This window comes from Lutjanus erythropterus, chromosome 17 (assembly GCF_056507025.1).
Source record: "Lutjanus erythropterus isolate fLutEry1 chromosome 17, fLutEry1.hap2, whole genome shotgun sequence".
NCBI classification, from domain to species: Eukaryota; Metazoa; Chordata; class Actinopteri; order Lutjaniformes; family Lutjanidae; genus Lutjanus; species Lutjanus erythropterus.
Window position 1 is genome coordinate 20659861 of NC_139333.1, and position 20732 is coordinate 20680592.

At 39.2% G+C, this 20732-nt stretch overlaps 2 protein-coding genes across 3 annotated transcripts in view; one reads left to right on the plus strand and one right to left on the minus strand.

Moving 5' to 3' along the window:
• Positions 1–1085: 1085 nt before the first annotated feature.
• Positions 1086–8738, minus strand: oat (ornithine aminotransferase). Of its 2 annotated transcripts, none has more exons than XM_084740399.1 (10): positions 8582–8738; positions 5772–5992; positions 5459–5683; positions 5266–5361; positions 4080–4207; positions 3082–3204; positions 2518–2646; positions 2257–2370; positions 1935–2079; positions 1086–1479 (listed from the first exon to the last, which is right to left on the minus strand). In XM_084740399.1, the coding sequence occupies exons 2-10, from the start codon at positions 5980–5982 to the stop codon at positions 1319–1321; spliced, it is 1332 nt and encodes a 443-aa protein (XP_084596525.1). In that variant the 5' UTR covers positions 5983–5992; positions 8582–8738; the 3' UTR covers positions 1086–1318. The 2 variants fall into 2 exon arrangements, with proteins under 2 accessions (XP_084596525.1, XP_084596526.1); XM_084740400.1 differs by lacking the exon at positions 8582–8738 and adding an exon at positions 8049–8498.
• An 837-nt stretch (positions 8739–9575) lies between these two features.
• lhpp (phospholysine phosphohistidine inorganic pyrophosphate phosphatase) overlaps positions 9576–20732 on the plus strand; it is a 32474-nt gene continuing 21317 nt past the window's right edge. Inside the window, exons 1-6 of the mRNA XM_084740401.1 lie at positions 9576–9715; positions 11404–11591; positions 12756–12909; positions 13024–13087; positions 13183–13275; positions 17549–17640. Of these exons, the coding sequence (XP_084596527.1) occupies positions 9585–9715; positions 11404–11591; positions 12756–12909; positions 13024–13087; positions 13183–13275; positions 17549–17640 (722 nt within the window). The 5' untranslated portion in view covers positions 9576–9584. The remainder of the gene's footprint in view (positions 9716–11403; positions 11592–12755; positions 12910–13023; positions 13088–13182; positions 13276–17548; positions 17641–20732) is intronic.

Consider the following 20732-nt stretch of genomic DNA (forward strand, 5'->3'; position numbering starts at 1 on the left):
TCCTCTTATTTTGAGCTTTGCATTCATCCCCTGCACAGTAAGCATTTGTATACATTAGTTTGTTTGAGTGCCAATCCTTACTTTCATTTCTGTAAGGACACGGCACCCTCTACTGTTACTAGATACTACTAAGTATCTGACAAAAGAAATTATCCAAATGCTTTGTTTGCCTTGTGGAGTAAATAATGACATCAAAGGAGACCACAAGCATGTCTATGCATCCCATTTCGTAGCAGGTTAAATGAACTGAGTCATCCTTTATTCGGGTAATTTTGCTGAGTAAAACCAAGAATGTGTCTTTTTACATTAGTTAATGTTGGGGAACAGATCACGTGTGCAGAAAAGAACTGTTCAATTTCATGTAATAAAATTCGCTGTTGCATCCAAACTGCAAGACGGGAGATAAGACTGAACTGATTTAATTGAAGAACAATGGATTATGTAACAACTTAAAGATAATATTGCCTTTACAAAGACAATATTTACATTATTTTCAAACAGATAAAACATTTATCAGAAAAACCAAACCAGCCTTAACTAGCAGCGTGAGTCATCCTAACACTCACTAACCTCATCAGCATGTTGCTCTCAGAAATAAATAAACCAAATTATAAAATTAATTATTAAATATTAATTATCATGAAGAACCAGAAAGTTTCTTCCACAGTAACACATTTCATAACTTGAAACCAATAACATGTGAACATATTTGTAATGGAACTGAAAACTTCTTGAACTTTTCCCATTGTCAGAATTTTTCTCTTTAGACCTGGAATCTGAGAACTTCACATACATTTAAAGGCTTTGTAATGTGAAGAAACTCTACTACCAGGCCTCCTTCACAACAGGACTTGCTTCACAAGGTGGTTTAATAAAGTAACTCTAGTATATTCAAAATGTTAGCCATTGTTGTTGGAAGTCTTTGTAACTTTAGAATGACTTTATAGCTGGTAAAACTGCTTACCCTTTTTGAAAATGAAAAAGTATTCATTCAAGACAGCACATTAATTATTTACATCACTCATTACCGAGCCACTCATTCTCTGGAACATACAAAACAAACCACTTTTGCTTTAAAACGGCGCTTCCATCCACTGGAGCCTTTTCCTTTACAGCAGTTTTTCAGTACAAAAGTTTCAGTGTAGCTTCACACTCCACACAGTCTCTGTATTTCTACAGCAATAACATTCAATGAACCCATATGTTTGAAAAACAAATAACAATAAAGTCAGACTAATAAATGTTTAGTGAATGCGGGATATCAGTTTAGAGGCCGTCTGTGTATTGTTGAATACTTGAGAAATGGTTGAATCGTAGTTTAGAAGGACAGGATGGTTCTCTGGATGATATCTGCACATTCACGCAGCTCATGCTCTTTGATGACGAGGGGAGGGGCCAGGCGGATGATGTCACCATGGGTGGGCTTGGCCAGCAGTCCGTTGTCACGAAGGCGTAAGCATACCTTCCAGGCATCATAGTCTGTGGGATGGTTTGAATAAAGGTCAGATTGAGAGACCGCAAGGTGCAAATGAAGTTATTGTCTTACAAAGAATCTTTCCCTACATGTAGAAAAGGCAAGTGTGAGGGTGCCTTAAAGCTACCATGAGGAGTTTTTAACTGGTTATGAAATAGTCTTGAAGAAGCTTTGAAGAAAAAAAACAAAAAAAAAAAAAAAACACGGTATATGAAAACAGCCATTTTTAGATACTGAATTAACTGTCAGAATCATTGAAAGACTACAAATTTAAATAACGTATTTAATGATGGATTTGCTTTTTCAGTGCGAGTTTGGATTTAATCCGTGCCAGTCAGACAAATAGATCATCAGAGTAGCTGAACTAAACTATTAGCTTAGATTTTTTACCTTGGTTACCAAATAATGGTCATCAACAGGGCTGCTGTTTTAATGAAACTGAAATTTTTCAATACTGTACCTTTGGTCTCTTTGATCACAACTGCGTTAAGAAGGCCTTTCCCTCTGACTGTCGTCACGATGTCTTTGGGCAGTTTTCTAAGCTCAGACCGCAGCAGCTCTCCCATCTTTTGAGCGTTCTCTGCCAGCTTCTCCTCCTCCAGCACCTGCCAATAAGAACAGTAACAGAACATTTTATTGACATGCACATTTTTTTTTAACTGTAACCGTACAACGCTTGAAATTATTTTAACTTTATGATATGTAGCAGTGGAAGTTCTCAGGCCATTTAATCAATTAAAACAAAGGCAAATCAAGAGGGAAAGATGCACTTTAATACTGACCTGAAGTGAAGCGATAGCAACCCGACAGGCCACAGGGTTACCTCCATATGTGGATCCGTGTTCCCCAGGCTTGATAGTCAGCATTACCTCATCATCGCACAGCACTGCAGATACCTGAAAGATGAGATACCTCAAAGTTGTATAAATACTGTGATCTATACTCCAGTGCGACAAAACGGGACTCTGAAAGCCCGTAAAGGTGTAAGTCAACAAACAAATCTATGATGTGACGTGACGTGTAATGTCAATAAAAATGCTCACAGGGTAAACTCCTCCAGAAAGAGCTTTGCCCAGCAACACAATATCTGGACGGACCCCCTCATGGTCCACTGCCAGCCGCCGGCCGGTCCTAGCCAACCCTGTCTGCACCTCATCAGCAATCCACAGCACCTGGACAAAAAACACGAGGACTTCAGAAGAAATCTCAAAGCCCCTGAAACATATTGGTTTCAGCCATAGATTGTATAAAACATAGATGGAGTCTCTGGTGACATCACCCACGAGTTTCTGAAGAGACTCTGACAAATCCATGTTTGTCCAGACTCATACCATGTGTGTAGTGAAGATTTTGAAGGGATTTAATAAAAGTTATTAAGTTTATTTTTTGGCAAAATGGAAGGACTGATGGAAGACTAATTATGTCACAATGAAGTTGACCTTTGACCTTTTGGATATGAAATATCATCACCTCATCATTTTATCCTATTAGACATTTATCTGAAATTTTGTCATATTACTATATGAGTATCAAAACATTGCCACCTGAAAACAAGAAATCATTAATAACATTTATTTCATCTGTGTGTTTTTTTTTTGGATACTCACATTATATTTGGTGCAAAGTTCTCTGACTTTGGTCAGGTAGCCCTGGTCAGGCACCACCACCCCAGCTTCCCCCTGGATGGGCTCCACCATGAAAGCTGCAACATTTGGGTCTTGAAGGGCTTTCTGGAGAAAAGAAGAAGACTAGTCAGACATTTATGTTTGTGTCCGAGATAATCCTGTTAAAAAATACATGTCTCTCTGACTACTTCAGTCATACATTAGGCTCTTATGTTTACATAGAAAGGAAGGAGTGCAAAAAATAACATTATCATCAGGCAAGTGCAACTGCAGTCAGCCACTTGGTCCTCATGTTTACATGGACAATGAAGGTGTCCAGTCAGCTATTTTTTGCAGAATGTTTTGAAGTGAACAGTTTTTGATAATGCATAATGATACTGTCAAATAAGATCAACCTTCAACTACAGTGTATGGGAAAGTGCAAGTCTTTGTCTTCATTGAAGAAAAAAAAAAATCCAAAATAGTAGCGTTCACAACACAACAGCTCATGTATCTTTTGTTTGTCCTCTAAGTTAGTCTTGCCAGGAAAAAACCTTGTGAGTACAAAGCAATTTGGCAGCAGATGTTGAGGTCCTGAATGTTGGATCCTTTCACCAGCACATTAACATCAAATGCAAGTATGATGAAACTCCTGCTGCCTCTTACATAAGTGTTCCTCTACAACCCCAACAACAAGGTCAACCGTGTATCTTGTAGATCAAAACCTGGGCCTTTAATGCATGCAAGTTTGTTGCTATATAAAATACTCCAAAGTCTGGTGTGTAATGACTGACTGACTCCTATAATTTTGGCATTTTACATGGCAACCTGACAGCTGGGTTGGGCCAAAGCTGACAAAACTTTTCCACACATTCTCTGCTTGTGACAGTGTGAAACTCAAAAATGTCATTGCAGTGTACTGTCTCTAAACGACCAAAACAAATAACAACAAACATGGTAGATATTGCGCTGTATGTCATGAAGATCGTCAAAAGCTGTACCTCCAAAGCAGGGATGTCATTGTACGGGACAAGCTCAAAGCCTGGCATGTAGGGACCGAAGCCTTCGTAACTGCTGGGGTCTGTGGAGCTGGAGATGGCTGCCAAGGTACGACCCCAAAAGTTTCCCTCTAATCAAAAAGAGTAAAAGAGATGACATATTTATCATGTTGCTCTCAATTTACATTTTCACATCATGTTGGATATTTGAAAACCAGCAACCACCTTTGTCTGATATCTGTCAAGAGGATTGATGTGCAGGTTTGGTAAACTTAACCTATTGTATTATCCAAACAAGAATCAGAATATCAATCAAGAGCTGCAGTTTTTATTTTTTCAGGTGAATATTTCTAACATCCGTACACAAAATTTAAATGTAACTCATGAGATAAGTACATATCCTAATTCCACAGAAGTTGTGACATTGTGCAAAACACAAATAAAACAGAATGCACTGATTTGCAAATACTTTTAGTACAAAGAAAATGTATTTAATGTCCAAACATATTAACTCAGGCAGGCCTTGACTGCAGGCAGAACAGTCAAATACCCACAATCTTTTGCTACAAAGTCACGCTGTTGTAACATGTGCAGAATATGTCTTGGCTTTGTCTTGCTGAAATAAGCAGGGGTGTCTTTGAAAAAGACGTCTGGGTGGCATCTCAGGTGAGCTTGGGCCTCAGAGCAGTTGATAGTATTTATGAAAGTTGTTGATATGTGCTTTTCCCTTGCATGGTTGAGTCTTAACTTGCATTTGTACATGCAACAACAAACTGTGTTGACCGACTGGAGTTTTCACAAAGTGTTTCTGAGCCCATGTAGAAGGATGCTTTGTATAAACATATGGGATTTTAAGGCAGTTCCACCCGAAGGGTCAAAGGTCACAGGTTCCCAGTCTTTTGTTGCTCCTGTCCAAACTTTTTTTGGAATGCGTTGTAGGCATCAAATTCAGAATGAGTGTATATTTACAAAAAAAGACATTAAATATCTTGTCTTTGTTCTGTATTCAATTGAATACAAGTCAAAAAGGATCTGCAAGTCATTGCTTTCTGTTTTCATTTACATTTTACACAGCGTCTTAACTTTTTTTGCTTGAGCTCCTCAGAATGATTTTGGTGCCAATTTCTGAAATGACACTGACTAAGGTGACAAACAGGACAAACTCAAAAACTGTGACGTCTTTACTGACCTGCAAAAATGATTTTGGCCTTGTTTTTGGGGATCCCCTTTACACTGTAAGCCCACTTGCGAGCAAGCTTGCAGGCGGTCTCACCAGCTTCAACACCTAATTTTAAACAAAAGACAAAATAAATGTCAACAAATGGACTCATGAAAACCTCTGAAAACGTTTCACACAATAGGCTGGGTGGTTCCTACCATACCTGTATTCATGGGCAAGACTTTGTCATAGCCAAACAAATTGGTGATGTACTCCTCATAGGCTCCCAGCACATTATTGTAGAATGCTCTGGAAGTCAGACTGAGTTTGGAGGCCTGGGCGTTGAGTGCAGCTATGATCTTTGGGTGACAGTGGCCTTGGTTTACTGCACTGTACGCACTCAGGCAGTCGTAATACCGGTTGCCCTCCACATCCCACACATAGATTCCTACAACGAAAGAAGAAAACCAAGTTCTCGAGAGGCATTCATTAATGATTCATGAGTGATCTGCATCATGTAAGGAAAATTAACTCACCCTCTCCTCTCTCTAAGGCCACAGGCAGGGGATGGTAGTTGTGCGCTCCATACTTCTCCTCACGGGCGTAGATTTCCTCTGAGGTGAGCGGCCGTTCAACACTCAGTTTGGAGGCAGCAGTGGAGGCTGGACGAGTTCCGGAGTGGATGCCGCGATGGATGACAGGGGCAGCACGGCTCAGGCTGCGGGTGAGCTGGAGAATTCCTTTCATGGCTCTGTATCTATGGCAGATAGAGACTGAGTATGACCTAAGGCATTTTAGTTTGCAAAAACTCCATGGTTTCACTTGCAAAATGATAAGAAAGGGACAGTAGTTTAAAAAAACAAGCTGAAAGGGCTTACTGACCGTGACTGAATGTGAACATGAACACCCAATGCTTGGCTTGAGATAAAAATAACCTTGACTGGTGAATAAATACATACAGCAAACAGACAGCACCTGGACCAAGCTACATCAGAAGTGAGTCATGTAACTCAGTCAACTCATCAAACCAAAGATCAGATAAGTCTCAATAAATAAGAAGTTATTGCACAATAACAATGACGTGTAAGAGTAAATTTAAAACTGGATTCAAGAATTTAGACTGTCAAATTAGTGCTGTAAACGGCAGGAATCAAAATTAGAACCAACCACCAGCCAAATGTGGGTAAAATATGAAACTGGCTGGTCGAGTCCACAGAGTACACAGGCTTCAGAGCTCTGCTGAACAATGCTTGTCTTTCACATTCAACACAATAGAGGAATAAACCTCTGCTGGGTATGGATCGGGTTGACAAAAGCTAATCCCACAGCAGCATGACAAGTCAACTGTGATGATTCAGACTTTTCCATTTGGTCGGCCTCAAAGTGGACTTGCTCTAAATTTCCCTTCACTGTTATCTAGCACTGTAATATGTAGCCTACTCCCTGACTGAGAACTGGCCTTGATTATGTGTTGGTACTGAATGGTTTTGAGATGACTCACATCATGTTTCTCTAGTTTTTTTTTTTTTTTTGTATGTAACCTTTATTTAACCAGATCAAGTCATTAACAATGGCAGCCTGGCAAAAGGCAAAGACCCTTCAGTGAACGGGTCAGGAGCTAAAAAAAGAAATGCCAAAAGTTAAAAAGACAGCAGCACAAATCCACAACCATTTAAACACACCAGTTATTATAGTTTTGTATTTTTTCATTACTGTTTTTTGGTTGTCATTTTTGTTTTCAACTCAGTTTAGTTTCCAGTGGGTTTGCTTGTTTTAGTTTAGTTTTTAATAGTTTCACTATCAATTTTAGTTGGGGGTTTTCCTGGCTCAAAATGAGTTGGTTCGATACCATACTCAGTTTAGTATCACTATACTTAATATAAGAACAATACTTGAGACTGACACAATATTAGTTCAATACCTGACAGACCAGAAACATGTTGACAGGGGACATTAACCCTGGACACTGACAAAGACTTAAAACTAAAGACATTTTCTGTAGCCTATAATTTTTTATTTTAGTTAGCTTTGTATGTACACATTTTGGTTGGTTACCAAGTCTAATTTTTATTTTTACTTAACATTTTGTTCACACTTTGCTTTAGTTTAATTTTAGTTAACTGGGGGTGTAACAATACATTGAATATTATGATACTGTGATTTAAAAAGATCAATACTGTACCGGACTGTGACGATATCTACAATGATATTACATAGTTAATTATTTTATTTTACTTTTTAAATTTTATTTCAAAAAAGGGCAGCTGCTGACTGTTGCATTGTTTTGTTTTGCAATTGTACATATGTAAGTCAAACATTCATTGTAAAAGACAATTCATGTTAAAAAAAAAAAAAAAAAAAAAAGGTCTCTGCACACCTGAATGTATGACAGGTGCGTCAGAGGAAGAGTCAACCTGAAGACAATCAGGTTTTTTTTATATAAGCAAAATTGTTGTACACATCAGATTTACTATTTAATAAAGGGTATTTCTTCCAGCCGTCACTTTTCTTTGTTTAATATTGCGATATAGACTTTTGGTATCTTTACATATCTAGTTAACTACAGTAAAACACACAAACCACTTACACACAATCATTGCCTATAAATCACACGCAGTCTATTGATTCTGACGTCTTGACTGGATCTAAAGTTGTATTAGACCGAATATTACCTTAGGTACCTTCCCATTTTAGTCCGTACAACAGCTAGAGTTGCGTAAAATGCCGAAAAGAAAAATTAACTTGTGGTACTCAGTGTTTAGCTTGGGATAATCAGTAACCTTGACAGAGAATACAGGCTGCAAACACAGCACCTGCACGAGCTGACATCAAGGACAGTTGAGCCGTGTCACCACTGCTTCGTGTCACTCAGTGCTACCAAAAACCCGTCCTTGAGAGATGATAGGTTCCCGTGGTGCTGCCTCCATGACACACCCACAACTTTATAGCCAGGAGCTAGCTCTAATTACAGACTAGGAATATGAGTTCCTAATAGATTACAGTGTCTCCTAAACCAGTTCACATCATTCATGTACTAAATAACAAACTGTATCATGGAACATAACCTGTAGCTAGTTTAATATGGTGTCACTGCCTGGTTATGTGACACTTAACGGACATAAATAAATGCATGTTTCTCGTCGCCCGAAGAGTGTAAACCATTTAAGAGTAATGCTAACCTCACACAAGTGCTTCGCTTTAGCTAGACGGCACTGCATAGCGAGCTAGCTAACATAGCATATTCCTGCCATTCCTGCTGTCAGTTTTTTTTTCTTGCTATCACTAAATGATATACATAAGCACTGTAAACATGAACGGCAAGAAAAAAATCAGAATTAAACAGTACCACAGAGAAATGAAGACGGTTGAAAAGCCTCCTGAATGATGCTTGTCCTGAGTAGCGGCTGAGCGGATGTATGAGAAGTATGCGCTGAACCTGATGGTTACATTGGTGGTTACGTCACAGGACACGCCTCCATGTTGCAACTTTTTCCGACAATTGCAGTCGCCAATCTTAAACAAACACCATTCACGTGATCAGAAAAAAAAATCATCCTTAGGTTGATCAAATATAAATAATCACACTTTCTTCCCACAGATCCCATCAGTGTTGCCAGGTCTGCGTGACAAATCCACCCCCAACAGCCTCTCAAATCATGAAAAGCACGGGCATGTTTAGAAGGGAACCTCAGACCCACGACAATCTCGCGAGACTTCGTTCGAGATGAACTGCGCCTCGCCTGGAGAGTCGAGCAGAGGGGTATTCAATCAACGTGGATGCACGAAAAGCCTGGTTTATTTTGCTAAGTCTGGCTAACTTAAGTAAGAGATCGGTTTCATGACTGTGGCTTAAAGGAATCTCTAATCTGTAACCATGGGATGTCATACCACTGAACTAACCTGCTCCGTCGTATGCTATCTGTCATTCTTAATTTAGCTGTGTGTCAGAGAAATCAGACACAGAATGTAAAATAGATAGTTCCATCAAGTGTCTTTTGTGCTCTCATCACTTGAAACAAGTAGAAACAAGTTCAGACCTTTTTCCTCTGTGATCATTTGTACATGCGCAATGAATACAAATCTCGCGAGAGTTTCACAAATTTGGGGATCCCTTCGAGCCAGGACCATACGATCCACCAAAACATCCTTTTAACTGGGACAAATAGATGTGAAATCATTCCATTATCTATTTACGTATACAAAACAAATACAAACACACTGATTTCAGCGACTCGTTCTTTATGTAAGCGTCAACGAGTACATATACGAATCAAATTAAACAAGTGCACAGCCATGTGCGTGTGACAGCCTGCCAGGCTGCGCATGCGCTCTGAGTCTACCTTTTCGTCATGGCTGAGACAGTCTGGCCAGGCAGTGCGAAGAGTTTGAAAGGTGTCATACTGGACATGTGTGGTGTTTTATATGAAAGCGGTGGGGGCGGCGGGGTGGCCATTCCTGGTTCTGTTGAAGCTGTGAAACGGTGAGTGAATACTTTGCGAATCCTCGTGTTTTTAGCTGCCTGCATCTTCAGACTGCGGTCCAGCCAGTCGTTTCTCCTTTCTGCGAAATCAATCCAGCCGCTCCAACATTTCAAGTGCTCCCGTATTGCAGACTTTATGGCAAATTCACGGTAACGGTGAGAAAGTCAGCACTAGGATGCTACAGCGTACAGCAACTTCCGGTTTTCAAAATATAATATGGGTTATTGACAGGTAATAAAAAGACACGTGTCAGTGTGATCCTGCACAGATTTTGGATCATTATGTCACATGACCTAGAGGCTATTGACAAAAATGATATTTTTATTAAATTATATATATATAACTATTATATATATAAATGTAAATATTAGCATAGCTTAATAGCTTCCAGGTCATAATAATACTACTACTACTACTAATAATAATAATAATCTTTATTTATAGAGCACTTTTCAAAATTCACATTACAAAGTGCTTCACAAAGGCAACAAAATACAACAGACAGGATCAAGCGTCACACAACAGCTAAAACAGATAAAATGGTACAGAGCAAAATAGGAAGGTAAAGAGATTTTTAAGAAAACAGTGCACAACAGTTCAAACTTAGATAAAATCAGGAAAGGCTCTCCGATAAAAGTATGTCTTAAGAAGAGATTTAAAGAAGATCATTGACTCGGCTGACCTAATTTCCTCAGGCAGATTGTTCCAGAGCTTTGGGTTCCTGACTGAAAAGGCCCTGTCCCCTTTAGTTTTCAGCCGGGCATGTGGAACAGACAAGAGACCTCTGCCTGAGGATCTCAAGGAACGTCCTGGTATGTAAGGTACTAACAGGTCAGAGAAATATGAGGGTGCGAGGCCATTGAGAGCTTTAAAAGTCATGAGTAAAATCTTAAAATCTATTCTAAAACATAGAGGGAGCCAATGTAGAGACGCTAAAACAGGAGTGATATGATCATGTTTCCTAGTTCTGGTTAAAAGTCTGACAGCTGGGTTCTGTACACTCTGAAGTCTGTTAATAGATTTTTGGTTCAAGCAGGTAAAAAGGCTGTTGCAGAAATCCAGGTGTGATGAGATGAAAGCATGTAAAATGGTTTCTGTGTCTTTAAAAGATAGTATAGAACGTATTTTTGAAATATTTCTTAGATGATAAAAACATGACTGTACAAGCTTTGTTGTATGATGTTCAAAATTTAGGTTTCCATCAAACCACACTCCCAGATTCCTAGCAACAGGCTTGATATGATTTGTTAGAGAACCAGCAAATGGTGGAATTTGTGTAATCATTTGAATATCTTTTTATGTATACACTTTGATCACACTGACACGTCTCTTTGTATTGCCTTTCAATAACCCACATTTTATTTTGAAAGCCAGAAGTTGGTCCACACTAGCATCCTAGCGCTGACTTTCTCAACCGCCACCGTGAATTTGCCATAAAGTCTGCAATACGGGAGCACTGGAAATGTTGGACCAGCTGGCTTGACTGCAGTATGTTCAGTGTACTTGACTGTCAAAGCCTGTGGATCAAAGTGCATGCACTCCGTAACTTATGGAAACTAGCAACTCCTTGCAAGACTCCTGAAGGGTCTTTGTGCATGATTAAAGCCGTGTATTTGAACATTATGGTGGCTGTTTTCATCTCGGTGTCCCTGTGTTGCTATCTGACCTCCTGACCCGTTCATTCAAGGCTCAAGGCCTCCGACCTGAAGCTGCGTTTCTGCACCAATGAGACCCAGGCCGCCAGAGAGACGTTTGTAGCCAAGCTCCACACACTGGGCTTTGACATATCTGTGTCTGAGGTCTTCTCTCCTGCTCCTGCAGCCGTAGCTGTCCTTAAAGAGAGAGGTCTACGGCCTCACCTGCTCGTGTATGATGGTAATTCTTAAAACCTGTGTAGCTCTTTGACAGTAACCCTTAGCTGTCTTCAGTATCTGACCCTGTACATATTATTGCCCCAGGCAAGTAAATGCCATGTTGGGCCAGTAAATCTAGCAACTCACTTGCTGGACAGGGTAAATTATTGTCCTATCTTGATTATCAGTTAATTGTTTAAGTATTTTCACATGCAAAAATAGCAGAAGAAGCTGTTTTCAGCCTTTCAAATATGGAGATTTCCCACTTTTCTCCATTTATTATCATAATAAACTGAATATCTTTGAGTTTTAGACTGACAAAACAAGATATTTAAAAACTTACTTCTGAAAAACTGGTCTGGACATTTTTCACTATTTTCTTACATTTTATAGACATTAGCCCTAGATTAAATATGATGATTAACTTTACTCTATGCTGTTATTTGATAATCACTTATAAATTAGCCGGTTTGTACAGGGCCATGTAGAAATTGACTTCAGGCAAGTAGACTTTTGTTTCGCTTGCCAGTGTTACAGGAATGCATCAAGAGTTGAAGGCTAATTTTTCATGATCAAGAATTTCGGGATCTTTTTTCTCAGCTGCCATTTTGACATGAAATAGTGGCATAAACACAGGTGTTACAAATGATGTCAATTAAAATGCCTGTTAAAATGACAAATTGTTGTTTATGGATCCCCGAAAGAAGAAATTTAATCTACAAACGTGTACAGTTCTTCTTTTTACACTCTTTCATGAATGAGCACTTTTCAACATAGGTGTAGTATGCATAGCTTTATGGTATTATTAGTATTAATTTGGTCATTAACAATTCTCATGAAAATGCGCTCAGTTATGCAGAGGTAGCATTCATTATGTTAACGTGGGTCATTTACATAGCTAAAGGAACTTGGGAGCATTTGTTGAATCTGACATGACACACTCATACAAGCCCAGTTTATGAAAAAATAAGATAAAGTTAAAAATGCAAAAATGTTGCAAGAGGCCCAATAAACTACAGTTCCCATGTCCTCTGTAATAAAGCAGCACCTCGCTGAATGCATCATTGTGGTCCATTGAAATGTTGTTAATCATTTTGGCTTTACAGACAGAATGAAAACTATAGAATATCATCAGAATTGTCCTTTAAATGCTCCAACCCCACACTGTGTTTTCACTCTTCTGCAGGACTTCTCTCTGAGTTTGACAGTGTTGAAAAGTCCGACCCAAACTGCGTAGTGATCGGAGATGCAGCTGAAAAATTTTCCTACCAGAACTTGAATGATGCCTTCAGGGTCCTAATAGGCCTGGAGGAGCCAGTGCTGTTCTCTTTGGGCCAAGGGTAAGAAGTTATTGATTAAAATTCAGTATTACTATAGTGCTTATTCAAAGTAGTAAGCACATCAAACATAAAATGTCTTTACAGAACCAGTGTGACGTTTTGCTCTCTTCACAGGAGGTACTACAAAGAGACAGATGGTTTGACACTAGATGTTGGTGTTTACATGAAGGCTCTGGAGGTACAGTGGGTGCATCATTGGTATTGATATATTTATTAAGAATTGATTCCACCACTTCTGTACCCGTGAATAATGACTAATTTGATTTGTTACAGTATGCCTGCGATTTAAAGGCTGAAGTCATTGGAAAGCCATCTCCAGTGTTTTTCCAGAGTGTTCTCAATGACATGGGCCTTCAACCACATGAGGTACGTAACAACAGACGACACTGCATACCAGTAAGTGTAATATTTGTTGTGCAATTATAATCTTTTACTTCACTTCTTTGATTTAGGCTAAAAAATGGTAAATGTTTGGCTTTTTTGTGACGACTTCTCTCTGCTTTGAGTCTGTTTTGACCCTTGAGCAGACTGGAAAGTAAGTCAGTGATCAGTTTTTAACAGGCCAGTTTATATAGACAGTTAGCATCTGCAGTTGTGCATTTACATGGGGGAAAACACTAAAATGCTAAAGAACTGTCTGTAAAATAGTTTCATTATTAATTAAATTTAAAGGAGTTTACAGGCTGTCACAGAGAAGCTTCAAGACAAAATATTAAGTGTTAACTAACCAAACCCACAGTTTTTTATTTGTAACTCGACATTTTTACTGTTACTCCCACATACAAACCAAAAAATTCTTCAGATTTTAATCAGGCCAACAAATCCTTTACGTTTTAGCAACTCATGTTAGCAAACTTTGTCCCCTGTTGGACACCGTAGCATGTGTCTGGATGGTGTGATGGAGGTAGTTAACTAGCTAACCCACAAATATTCCAGTTTCTGTGGGTTTACTCCCCGTAATTGTAAACCTTTGTCCAGTGCTTTCGTTTATCCATTAATCTCCAGTACTTCAGAGCAAATCTCATTTATGTCATTGCTGTCATCAACTTGACCTTGGCTAAATAATTTATAGGAAACATTGCCGGGTAAATAGTTGTCCAAGTCTGCCAGTATTTGGACAAACTATAAAAAAAGAATTGCACAATAACAAGACAGCGTATAAATGACTTTGAGCATAGAAATTGGAAATTTGACCTTGAGATAACCTCATTTCAGACTCTAGCAGTGAGCTCATTGTAGTGATTAATATCATTAAGAATATTATATGTATATTTAATTTAATATAATATAATATTTTTTTCACACTTGGGCAAATGTTCTTTAACTGCACTTTAATTTTGTCTCACTTATAATTTTGAACTCATAATATATGTATTTACTCAGATGATTAAACCTATATTTTCATTAGTTTTATAGCAAAGTTGGCCTTCGCTAATTAAACTGGCATAAAAAAGTTTTACGTTTAACTTGTTGATACATGTAGATACGCTGGATACACATATACACCCAGGAAATAATTCTTTAGTCCACTTTTTTTAAATTTGCGTCAGGTTGAATGTAAACATGATGGTGATGATAATGTGGTCAACATCGTCACATAAAAAATCTGGGAAACTTTTTCCACCAACTTTGACTGCGTTTTAGCTCCATGCATCATTGAAGTAAACACAGAGTCCGCCTCCCGTCATCCCGCCGGAGCCTGACGTCCCCGTCCGCCCGTCAAATGCAACAGCTTTGCGGTAGAGCAGGTCTCTGTGAGGTGCGGGCAGAAGTCTCTAATTTTCCATCACTTGGCCGGCCTGAGTCCCAGTTTGTGCGTTTCATTTTCCTGAGACCAGAAGCAGCAGCTCTTACCCTGGCTCTCTTACCTCTCCTCCTGGGGTGTTTGGTCCAGCTGGTCTGGCTGAGTAGTTGGAAGATGCCATGGACAGTGATTGTCTCAAGATCCACTGCTCTTAATCCAAACCGCACGCTTCCTTTTTTCCATTGCTTAAAAGTGTTCTTTTCTCAAAGGTTTCAGCAATAAATCTAAAAAACTAACAGATTTAAACAAAAATATAGTGAAGTTTGAATGCATCTGCATGCGCCACTGCCGTTAATATACAGTACATTCTGTATATGTGTCTTTGCTGTTTAAAGATATTTGTCTCCCTCCTGTTTTTGCACCCCATCCTGTTGATGTGTTTCACCACAGTTTTAAAGTCATAATTCCGTGCTATGATGCCATTGCTTGACCATCAGTTCTTGTTTTGTAAAGCTCAACAGGTCATTCGTTTTATGCGTTTATTCAAATTCTTCTTTAAAAAGAAAAAGGCTGTATGGTGTCAAGTGTGATATGACGGCCGGTAAGCTATGCTTTGTCGTCTTTAGTTTTTTTGTTTTTTTTCAGAGACGCACCGGGCACCGCAAGTAGGTGGAAGTGTAGAGAAAAAAATATACTAGGAAAATTCCTGTTCAGTTGTATACTCTTGTGTTTTTGCTCTTTGTTTTTTGTGTCTAAACATGTGTTTTAATGTCTGTCCCTGGTATCTGCCCATCTCATTGTGTCTCGAGTCTAAACACTGTGCTCTATCGCTGCCGTCTCTCTAAGCTTATCTATATTTGGACCTGGCAGTTGGCATTCTGAGAAAGCTTGGTTCAGCTCAACCTAAGCCTCGCTCTTTTCTTTGGATTTTCTTTTCTTAGGGGAGACATGGATATATCCACAGATACATCTGCTGCCCTTGCCAAAGCTTCCAGTTACTCACCCAGGCTTTCAGGCTTTCAGAGATGGTGGAGCTGAGGTCTTTTTCCAAAGTAGAAATCCTTGTTCCTTGAATCACTGGTTGAATCACTCACTTAAAAATCAAAATGAAACTGCTCCCTTCATGCAGACCGTTAATATTTCTTCTATTCCTTCCTTCCATTCCTCACTTGATAATGGTTATCTCCAGGTATGATCAACCTCCCTGCATTACCAAATAACGCAACCCGCTTTGTCCTTAAAGGGACAATTGAAATTATTCGACAGTGCTTGTATGTGGTGCTAGTAGTCTATTATAATTGTGTATTACCTACAGTAGATGGCAGTTGGCGCATCCCTAGTTTGGGGAATCAGCAGTAGTCCCAGGGTCAGAAACTAAGCAATGTACTGCTTTGACAGGGTTGGCACTTAAATGTATTTTAGCCACCTGAAAAAATCAATAACTGTTTAAGTGTATGTTATACTTTTCTGGCTGGAAACTGCTGTTATTTTATAACAGCTCTTGCTCACTCTCTCCAAAGCAGCCAGTCTTCTTTGGCATTATCTGTAGTTTTGCCTCACACAACACAGGAGTTGTTGGTCTACTTTTGCCTCAGTTGATTAGATAGTTGGTGTTATTGTGTGACTTTGGTTTTTCAAAAGGTCTGTTCTAAATGACCAAAGTCACACAGTAACACAAAGAAGTTAACCAATCGAGGAATCATTAGACCTAGAAATGCTGGACTGACGAAGAGTGAGCTGTGGCCTGGCAAGTCTACGTTTCAGATTGTTTTTGGAAATCATGGACGGTGTGTTCTCTGGGGCAAAAGGGAAAAGGTCCATCCAGATTTCAACTAAAGTAAAGTTCTAAAGCCACCATCTGTGATGGTCGGGGGTTGTGTTAGTGCCCATGGCATCATGGCTGACTTGCACATCTGAGAAGGCGCCGTTGATACTGAACGGTACAGGCAGGTTTTGAAGCAAAATATGGTGCCATCCAAGTGCCGTCTTTTTCAGGGATGTCTGTGCTTATTTCAGCAAGATAATGCCAAGACACACTCTGCAGGTGCTGCAATAGTGTGGTTTGGTTGTAAAAGAGTTCAGGTACTAGACTGGTCTGCCTCCAGTCCAGACCTGTCTCCCATTGCAAATGGGTGGTGCAATATGAAGCACAGAATACGACGCTAGAGCATTGAGCAACTCAAGTTATATATCAACCAAGAATGGGTAAGAATTTAACCTTTAAAATTTCAATAATTCCCAGTTCCCAAATGCTTACTGAGCATAAAGAAAGTTGATGTATTACAGTGTTAAACATGCACCTGTCCCAACTTTTTGGAATGTGTTGCAGCCATCAAATTCAGAATGACTGTATATTTACAAAAAACAATAACATTTATTAGTCAGCAACCCACCTTTTTTGGTGTTTAGGTTGTACGTTTTGCTGCTGCTGCTACTTAAAATAATCCAAACTATCTTTTTAAACTGCTCCAGTTACAGTATCCCAGTTTACTATACCTCTGATAAAGCCTTTGTTCTTCTTGTGTCCATAATTTGAATTACAAACCAATCCAGGGAAATATGTCAGGATCAGTTGTTGAGGGTTGGTCTTTTTTCTCTTTTTACCGTCTCTTCCATGTCTTGACCTTTACTATTTACTCCAGGAATGACATTTTTCACACTAGTGGTGAAGACCTTTGCTTGTGTGGCAACAAGCACCTGGTCAGGGGAAAGGATAGCTGAGAAGTTGTAAAAAAGAAACATGAGGAGAAGGGACAGCAGGCTGAAATGGATCTGACAAGTGCTGATGATGTGTAGGTAGGAAGCAGGAACCAAAGGAGGAGATAACAACTGCCACTCTTGGCAAAATAAAAATATCCCTAAACTAAATTATAACATCCCCTCTTTTCATTGCAGGTGCTGATGATCGGGGATGATCTGGTGAATGATGTAGGAGGGGCCCAGCAATGTGGAATGAAAGGCGTACAAGTCAGGACTGGCAAATACAGGTCAGTGAACTACGGTTTCCTTTACACAATCTACCATCATGAACATGACTCCTTGTTGGCAACAGGTATTAGTGGTTAGTCAGATAATCCTTTAAACCAGGCTTGTCTGAGACCTGCTGAGGTTTCCTTTAGTAAGATACCAGAAACAGACAAAAAAAATGTTGCAATACATTTTTTAATTTCCCACATTTTCTCTCCACTTTGAAGGTCATTTTTTACGATTAGACACCAAAAATCCATTCAGTTGTTTGCCAGGAGAGGGCGCCCTCACACCAGCATTGTGAAGTTTCCTCCATAACACACAGGCTTCCTGTGAGCCAACCACCTCATTCTTCAGTCCTCCAGATTTGTTTATTTGATTTGAGAATCCGCAGAAAATAGCTTTATTCTCTCCACATGATGAATGCTAGCACCCACAAGGTCATAGTCACCGAGGATTTATGATTCCAAATCTGGAGATTATACTGGGGCGCCCTCCTTATGGTGTAATTACAGAAACATATGGTTGATTATTTTAGACGGTATATGTGGTACTTATGGCTTGGAGAAAAGAGAAACGTGACTGGGAGTAGGAGGAGACACCATTATGAAACTATACATTAGATCACATATGTATGTTTTACATTATAATAATGTATGTTCAAAGTCCAACCATAACTGGTGTTTTTAATGGATTTTCTCTGGGTAAAACAACCTTAGCCATAGGTTTTATATGTATACTTAAGATATTTATAGAATGGAAGGGGAATCCTGAACATTTACTATTTTACACTTGCGGTGCTGTTTTTTGCTCTTCTCATTTCATTCATTCAGCATCAATTTCTGTGAATAAGTAGTGAAAAAAGTATTCAGATACTTTACTCTCATAAAAATATCAATACAACAGTATAAAAATACTTCATTGTGTGCATCCATTGGAAATATCACATTTTAAGTAAAAGTTTCAAGTAGCACTTGATGGAAAAAGATCAAAATCATGATCTAAGTAAGTAATGACAAAAAAATTTGAAAATATTTTTAAAAACTTAAGATAGCCAGTCAACAAAGCAGAAAAATAATAAGTCAGCAGTAAGCTAGAAATGGGAGCTGTCCTGTGCGTAACCCTTTCATCCACCACAACCTTCTCCAGGTCTGGACTTTGGCATACTGCCTTTCTGGCAGAAAGCCCTCTTTCTTTTTTTTAAACATTTATTTATCGAGGGATAGTTCACTGAAAGTTAACTTTTGCGGGAACACCCTGATCACACTTACAACCGGATCACACAACAACAGTGTGATCTGCCAGCCACTGTGCAGAGCAGCTGGGGGTTAAGGGCGTTGCTCCTGGGCACCTCAGTGGGGGTAAATGAGGCAAGTGCAGCCTTTCAATTTCCCACCCAGATTTATACTGCAGAGTGAGGAGGATTTAACCGACGACCATCCACTCACCAGCTTGCTTGTCCAACCTTTAGGCCACCACTGGCCTGGACTTCCTGACAGAAGGGGCTTTCTGGCAGAAAGCAGTGAAGGCTTACTTCCCACATGTGCTCCAAAGTATCAAGAGCAAAATGTACTCATCTAGAATTTCAGAATTATTTATTAATACTTGCTTTGGAGGACATCAAACCTCTTCTCTGATATTTTTGCCCCTCTGGCTATAAACCACCGATATGTCTGAAGAGCACCACGTGTAATGACCTGCTCCACTGCCGCGGGCTGGCGTGCAGGTCTCGGGTCATGTGACCCGAGAACGCTGAGTAATCTGCTTGAGCATCAGTCAGCTCTAATCCTGCACTAAGAGCACAGTCACTCACTGTAAAACCTGTCCTCTGTCTGCGCAGAGTTATTCTTGTGTGCATGACGTGAGTGTGAGTGTGTGTGTGTGTGTGTTTCAACATTTGTGTACATGCATGCTTGTGTAAGGTGTAGATATCTGTGCCGGTATGTGAGTTCAGAAGCTTACAGTGTTTCTGTATAGAAGACTGAACTCCTCCTGAAATATCTGCATGGTGTGACTCCACAATCTTCCCCCAGCAGCTCTCTGAACAGTGTCTCATATACTCGACACAGGAAAAACCAGATTAAATCACGTCATTGCTCATCCAGGGTTTTTTTTTTTGACGAGAGAGCGACTGGTTAAAATAAATGGGCTGTTTCCCGCCCAGGAACATATGTGGAATCAGTATTGTGTTACATGACGTGTTGTGTTTCAGCTTTGGTGGTCTAGATTTATGGACTGATTGGTGATAAATGGAGTTTATATGGGGAAACACGTGCAATACAGCAAGTTATTACATAAGTGGTTAAATAATGTTTTCAGACCGGCACAGGAAAATGAATGTAGTGTGTATCAGGGTCAAAATGCTATTTCGAGTTCTGTTATCCGTTGTCACTTTTTGTCCATCTGTAAGTGTCTTACTCATGGGTTGGGTTGCACCAACAAGGAATAATTTCTAAACCCAATTAAATCATTTAAATTGTATTGCTGCAAACTTTAAAACTAGCTTAAAATGAAGCAAGATTCCATTTAAGCCTCTCTTTAAACCATAGTTCAGTTTTTACTCCAAACCTAGTTTAAATTTATTTCTGTTGTGCCATAACTTTAAACTCCAAAAATGTGATCCACTACTTACTTAAAACTTACTTGAGGCCATTTAACTTTAAAAATGGCTTCCTTGTGTGAGCTGGATTGTGTAAAATAATCAAGAAAGTCAAAGACCAGATTCAACCCTGTTAAGTTTTATGTCTCTCTTCTTTTTTTTTCACTCCAGTTGATCTGTTAAAAGTCTGTCTGTTGCTGCCAGGCGTCTCTTTTTCCTTACTGTGCTCTTATCAGTTTTTTTTTAATCCTCTAATATTTGCCCATATTGCTCCATTAATTTGACCAAAAAGTGTTTCCCAGAGGAGGAGAAATTTGCAGTTTTGAAGTTTGCTAACTAGGCTAATTAACTTTTTAGCTTGCTAACAACCAATGTAATGTTTTGTTGTTAGCAAACAGTACTGTTTTGTTTATTGTCAAGCTAGCATTCAAACAGTGTAACATTTTGTAAACTTTCGTGGCTAGTAAATAAATTATATACTTAGATCCATATTAATTTGGGTAAGCAAACATA

Coding starts and splice junctions, on each gene's coding strand:
- oat (XM_084740399.1), bottom strand. CDS start 5,982: ATGAAAGGAATTCTCCAGCTCACCCGCAGCCTGAGCCGTGCTGCCCCT. Junction 2,647..3,081: donor AACTTTGCACCAAATATAAT/GTGAGTATCCAA, acceptor TTTTTTGTCCAG/GTGCTGTGGATTGCTGATGA. Junction 2,080..2,256: donor TTGCTATCGCTTCACTTCAG/GTCAGTATTAAA, acceptor TCTTATTGGCAG/GTGCTGGAGGAGGAGAAGCT.